The sequence below is a fragment of the Tasmannia lanceolata genome, unplaced genomic scaffold (genome assembly GCF_043159265.1).
Source record: "Tasmannia lanceolata isolate RefF3 unplaced genomic scaffold, GAP_Taslan_0.1 ptg000015l, whole genome shotgun sequence".
NCBI lineage: Eukaryota > Viridiplantae > Streptophyta > Magnoliopsida > Canellales > Winteraceae > Tasmannia > Tasmannia lanceolata.
Window position 1 is genome coordinate 57,519,189 of NW_027518692.1, and position 6,572 is coordinate 57,525,760.

The 6,572-nt window shown below is 38.3% G+C and overlaps 1 protein-coding gene across 1 annotated transcript; it reads left to right on the plus strand.

Moving 5' to 3' along the window:
- Window positions 1-1,277: 1,277 nt before the first annotated feature.
- Window positions 1,278-6,572, plus strand: LOC143892637 (NmrA-like negative transcriptional regulator family protein). Its single transcript, XM_077397387.1, has 5 exons — window positions 1,278-1,785; window positions 1,859-1,993; window positions 2,840-3,077; window positions 3,282-3,485; window positions 6,307-6,572. Exons 1-5 carry the CDS (start codon window positions 1,612-1,614, stop codon window positions 6,468-6,470), a joined length of 915 nt encoding a protein of 304 aa, XP_077253502.1. The 5' UTR covers window positions 1,278-1,611; the 3' UTR covers window positions 6,471-6,572.

The following is a 6,572-nucleotide window of genomic DNA, read 5'->3' on the forward strand; positions in this document are numbered from 1 at the left end:
TTTGGATGCCACATTCAAGGCATCCTCAAGCAAGGGTGTGTTTGGTTGCACATAAGCTCGGCAGCCCTTGGAATTTGGCTTGGATTTGGAATATGCAGTCCATATTTAGTTGTCCAAATAACATTGGACACTCATTTGACTTCCTTAGATGTCTCCTGTGCAATAATTACATTTCATTTGATGTGGATTACATTTCCATTCCTTATGACTTTTAAACCAAATTCTTCCAAAGCCAAAGAATTTTACTTGAATTTTCTAGGGCATGATGCTCTCTCTTTCTCTCTCCTCTCTCCCTATATTGGTAATGACACCCCATACTTATTCTCCTACTCTCCAAGTACATGCTGTGCAACCAAACACTACTTCCACTACTCTCCGACGTAATTCGTTACAAATCCAAATGCTTGTCTCCTCCCTTTTCACTTCCTATTCCACTACCCTACAAGCTACAAAATGCACATTTCTTCAACTTTATGGTGTTTGATTGCCAATGTAGCATTGAAATCCCTGGACACTACAAGATAAGAAACATGTGAAATAATTGCATGTCCAGTGTGATGTGGCATCACTTTGAATTCCATATGAAATAACCTAAAAAAGAAGAAATTGGATCACAGTAAGTAATTCCCCCCTCCTAACCAAGGTTTTAAATTTTAGTTTCGGTACCCATTTCAGACCCCACCGAAATCCAAAATTTCGGGCTGAAATTCGGTAATAATTAATAAATATTATTTAATTAATTTCGGAATTTCTGCCGAAATTTGGTATTTCGCGAAATCCGGAATTTCGGCAAATTTCGGTTTCGGTTTCGGTCTCCAAATAAATCCTCGGCCGAAATTAAAACCATGCTCCTAACTTGTGTCCAAATAGAGTAAAGCGCATGGCTTTACCGAGCTTTCCCCTCTTCCATGGACTTTACTTGCCCAAAGAATGCTTAAGCATTTAAAGAGTACCTCTGTTCACTTGTTTTCCTAGGAAAGGAAAAGAAAATGTTTCCCGGGAATCCGAAGTGGCATTAGGAAAAGAAATCCAGAGAATCTGTGCAGGAAAAGGTTTCCCTGGACTGTTCACTTGTACAGGAAAAGATTTCCAGGGAAACTGCTTGCCCTTTTTTTGCACTAGTTTCCCTGGGATACGAAATCTGTGTATTTTTGGTCGGAAATGAAATCCCTAAAGGGGGGGTGGGAATGGGCTTTTTCATGTCATTTTTTGACTTACTGCAGAAATTATACATGTGTAATTCTATTTTCATTGGAAAGCAAGTGATCACCAGAATTTTGTCTCGTTGAGTTCTTGTCAAGGAAAAAAGAGGCTATTTTCCAAGGATTTGCTCTCCACGGAACGCAAGTGAAGAGAGCCTAATCTCTTGTACATACATGGCAGAAGATGTTTTCTCTCCCTTGTATGAAGCATAGAAGTCGAGAATCTCCCGTTGTCCAAATTATTTAAAGCCCGTTTACCAGAGCGCTACTATCTAACACGATTTCCAACGAGTGTTCTCTGAATGCATCCAAAAGTATTGGTGAGAAAGAAAAACAGAAATCCATAGAGAGAAAAAAAAATCTATAAGGCTAATCTAAAAGACTAACGAAAAGTCTGTGCATTTGGAAGATGGAAAAGAGCAGAATCCTGGTAATCGGAGCAACAGGAAATCTAGGGCATCATCTCGTGAATGTTAGCGTGGCTTTAGGCCATCCCACCTTTGCTCTCATAAGAGAATCCACCATTCCTGATAAATCCCACCTACTTGAATCCTTCACAAATGCCGGAGTCAAACTCCTCAAGGTCTTATTTCTCTCCCCTCATTTTCTTTTCTCAGTCAAATCCTCTTAGCTCTCTGTTTTGTTTTCTTATTTAGGGTTCTTTGCAAGATCATTCGAATCTTATTGAAGCCATCAAGCAAGTAGATGTCGTGATCTGCGCCATTCCTTCCAAGCATTCCCTTGATCAGAAGCTTCTCATTCGTGCTATTAAAGAAGCTGGTTGCGTAAAGGTAAATAAAATCTCTATGTATTCTTGGGTTTGTTATATTCTTCATAGAAAACTAATGTTGGGTATGTAACCTTTTGGACATCTTAATTTCTTCTAGTAACACACTTGTTTGATACTTGGTTTATGGATTAGTTCTCATGAGGTGTTGTATAAATGAATTTTTAGCTCTTGTTTTGGTCAGAGTCAGAGTAGATTTGAGAACCAAAAGTAAACAGTCATGTTCGAAGATATATCCTAGAAATGAGCAAAAGCAAAAACAACCTTGCCAACATAATCTCTAACAATGCCTCATCCCTCACCCAGACCAGGGTTTTCTTTAGACTACCTATCAACATTTAGTTTATACCAATTAGTAGGCACCTTGCACCAGAACACTAATTATCTGTAAAGGTACATGGTGTGATGATACATGGACTGCTGACATAGGAAAAATTCAATTGCAGGAATACAGATTGCCGCCATATTTGGGTTTTTTTTTATGTGAGATGTGCATACAAATAACAGACTTCTGAAGATTTGGGGTTCTATTTTAGCAAAAATATAGACTAACGGAAAAATTGCAGTCGTTGGAGAAAATCTACTCATTTGAGAATCTATTAGCAATGTGTTTGCACCCATCTGGATTATGTATAGTGTATAATATCGATCTGCATGTTCAATTCAGCATAATGCTGGAAGGTAGGGTTATGTTTTATCATTATAAGATGATTAGGACGATACATATCTTAACTGCATATGCTTTTGGAAAACCATTTCTTCATCTCAAAAGAGGAAGCTTAGGTAGGGAAAAGAGGAATTCAAGTTGCTCAAGACTGCTTTGATCTGATGTAACTTTAAATGACTGTAGAGGTTCATTCCATCTGAATTTGGAGCAGATCCAGATAAAGTTCAGATTTCCAGCAATCAATACAAGTTCTACGCAAACAAAGCTGAAATCCGGCGTATTATAGAAGAGGAAGGAATTCCTTACACCTACATCTCTTGCAACTTTTTCACTGGGGTTTTACTTCCTTCACTTGTGCAACCTGGCCTTAAGACCCCTCCGAGGGATAAAGTCAGGATATTTGGAGATGGAAATACTAAAGGTCAGTTGATTAGCTTCACACCGAGATTTTGATTTACATATGTGAAGCATTTATTCAAATCATACTCGGCAAATTTTTTATTTACTAGTTTGAGTTTTTTTTTTGAATTTTTGCAGCAATTTTCTTATAACCTGGTAGTTTTTGACAACTTACCATTTAGCAATTTTGTTGTGGTTTTTTTATCTGTATTGTTCTTCTCTGTAGCTGTCTTTGTCAAGGAATGCGATGTTGCTGCGTTCACAATTAGTACCGTGGATGATCCCAGGACTTTGAATAAGGTTTTGTATCTGAGGCCTCCGGGCAATGTTTGCTCCCTTAATGAGCTCGTTGAGATTTGGGAGATGAAGATTGGGAAGAAGCTTGAAAAGGTTTATATAACAGAGGAGCAGGTTCTTAAGAGCTTTCAAGGTATGCAAAAATAGAGCACCAATTTAGATTTTGGATTTATAAGGCCAGCCCTTTCGATGATGGACTTGGCCAGCTTTTCCTAAAGCTGATTTGAACTTGAAAATCAAAAGACCAATTTCCTAGTTGAGCCCGTGAATTGCATGTACCTGGCTCATGTAGAATTACATGCCTTCCAGCAAGGTTTCATATGAATCTTTTGGTAACAATTGATCTTCTACAGCTACCCAAAAGATATACAGAAACTATATCCTCACTCTCTTGTTTTGATTACAGCATCTTACTCGATTAATTACTGTCTGATGGCTGTTCATTGTTTTTTGGGACTTGTAATAGCCTTTAATATCTCATTAGAGAAGTGTAAAATAAGGAGAGGTGTGCCATTATTAAAACAAGAGTGCCAGTATCATTTCCTAAAATATAGTCTATCTGTAATCTATTTTACACTGACACCCCCAAAACTCACCATGTCGTATTTATATTTCTAGTGATACAGACACTGGGGTCCACCACTTCGATCATGTGGCAAATAAGTTGGGTAATTATGCAATCATGTGTAACATGTTATATGCTGTTTTCTATTAATAGGATGTACTATATGGTGTGTGTGTGTGTGTGTGTGTGTGGGCGCGCATCTACTTATCTATATGCTATTGTAAATGCATTGTCTTCTTGAAGAAATCTATTTTCTATAGTTCTTTTACCTTCAATCAATCTTTCTTTCTTTCTTTTGTTTGTTATCCCAACCATTCATATCACATCCCTCCATTCCATCCTTTCCTAGTTTCGAAAATATAAGAAAAAAAGCTTCAAAGTTTCAGATTTACTACTATTGCATAGCGTACAATCTAATCTTATAGAGAAAAATCAACTGATCATAAGAAAAAAAGAACTAAGAATCACAAAAGTGTATACAGCACGCCATTCAAAAAAAAAAAGTGTATACAACATCTTTCTGTGTCTAATTAAGTAAGTTACCGCTTCATGTTTCCATTTGTTTCAGAAAGGAAACTAGTTTCCTTTGAGCCCATTCGTCTGGTGGGCTACTATGAGTCTAACCCATTATTGTTGGTGTCGGGTCCCTCCGCGGCTTCATGCGTTGGTTTTCTCTAGGCAAATCTAGGGTTTTGGGGGATTGACGAGAGTCGCCCCTAGGAGAGGGCCTATGACCCGACTTTGTAAGTCCAGTCTACATTTCGGTCATGTTCGTAGCTTGGTTATGGGGATCGGAATGTATTAGGCACCATCCCCGCTCGGTAAATACCGGTCTCGTGTTGAGCCTTATTTTCATTAAATATGGCTTGAATAATCAGGAAGAAGTTCATTGTTTTTTTTGTATGAAATCCAGCAACATGAAGGACTGCCCATCTTAGATTTGCGATCTCATTCGCTCGATTGTTCGATTAATAGGTAAAAGAGGCGGAAGGGGAGAGATTCTATAATTGCTTATGATTGGAATCTAGGAACTTGATCATAAACATGGCCCATATCCCTAGATTCCGCAAAAATTAAACAAAGATTTGATAGTTACGAAGAATATTAGATATCAAATAACAAAGAAAAACCTATCTAGACTAGCATGATTACATAACATGAACTAATGGAGATTCCTTTGGGGTTCAGGGTTTGCAACCAAACTCTAAATCTCATAATTTCTCCTTGCATAACCCTTGTTAAACCTAGCATGCTCTACGTGATTGTAAACCTAACTACAAATTGAAAGGAGGGGGAAGAATATACATGATCCTTTGGCAGAGCTTAGCAGCAGATCCGGGGGCGTTTCTCTGAATCCTCAGCGTCTGCTCGTCTTGATCTTGGTCCTTCAGGGAACAGGAGAAACCTTTCAGGTTTTTTCTCTTCTCTGTGACCATCGCCTTTCTCTAGTCATAAAAAATGTTTTCCTTTAATTGTTAGGGCCTAGGGCCTTTATAGGCTTCAATCTCAAGGTATTAGGGCACTCTAGGCGATGTGGAACGCCAGAGGGAGAGAGTGACGGCTCTAGAGTTGATCCTATTTTCAAAGAGTTTTGTGTTCTCAAAGCGTTTTTTGCTATCACAAACAAACTCTATTTCTTGGGTGTTTTGGCTGTTTCAAAGTGAGTTTTGATTGGGTAGGTCATAGGTTTAGGGGTTTCGCCCAAATGCCTTGGGTTTGGAGACTACAAAGTCTGTTGATCCATGCATTCCAGAGTTGCTTATCATTGGAATCGTCACAACACAACCGACCATCATCATTTGAAGCTAGGAATAATTGGGTGTCTACAGTTGGTCCCACAGTGGTTTGATGTTCCTAATCCCTTGATCAAGGTAGATAAAGGAGAAGGTGTCCTGTAGAGTTTGCTAAGAAAAGCTTACGCATTACCATTTACAACTTTTGATTTATGGATGAGATTTCTGTTCTGCGTGGGCCAAGGACCGTTTTTGTCCCCTGGTTTTTATGTTTTTATACCTTTTCATGTAGAAAGATGCTCGCACCATTGGTTGGTTTGATGCTTGGAAATGCTTTCTGTCCTTGAATGATGCACATTTGAAGTTACTGATAGATAGATTTTAAGAATGTGTAGATTAGCCCAACTGGGTCTGCATGGAATAACACTTTCAATTGCTTTTTATACGGTTCAAATTTTGCTTAGATCCATAAAGGAAAAAACACCTCATTTGCTTCCACTCATTCCCCATTTGCTCCTATATACTCTCGTTTTAAGCTTCTTTTTTACTGCTTAAATATATCACTCATTTGATTCTACTGACTCTCCGTTTGTTCCTTTAGGCTCTTGTTTTAAGCTTCTATGTGCTGTCTAAAGATCTTACTAATTCCATTGCAGAAACTCCATACCCAAGCAACATGGAATTTATATTTATCTATTCTGCCTTCATCAAGGGAGATCACACCTACTTTGACATTGAACCTTCTGGTGTGGGTGGAACAGAACTCTATCCACATGTACAGTACACTACAATAAGTGAGTATTTAGACACCCTCTTGTAACTTGTAAGAACATGTGAATACTGTTAGTAAACTACTATGGTTGATGGTTCTCTTATCTTGTTTCCTCGCATTTAACCAATGATAAGCATTTCATATTTGTGA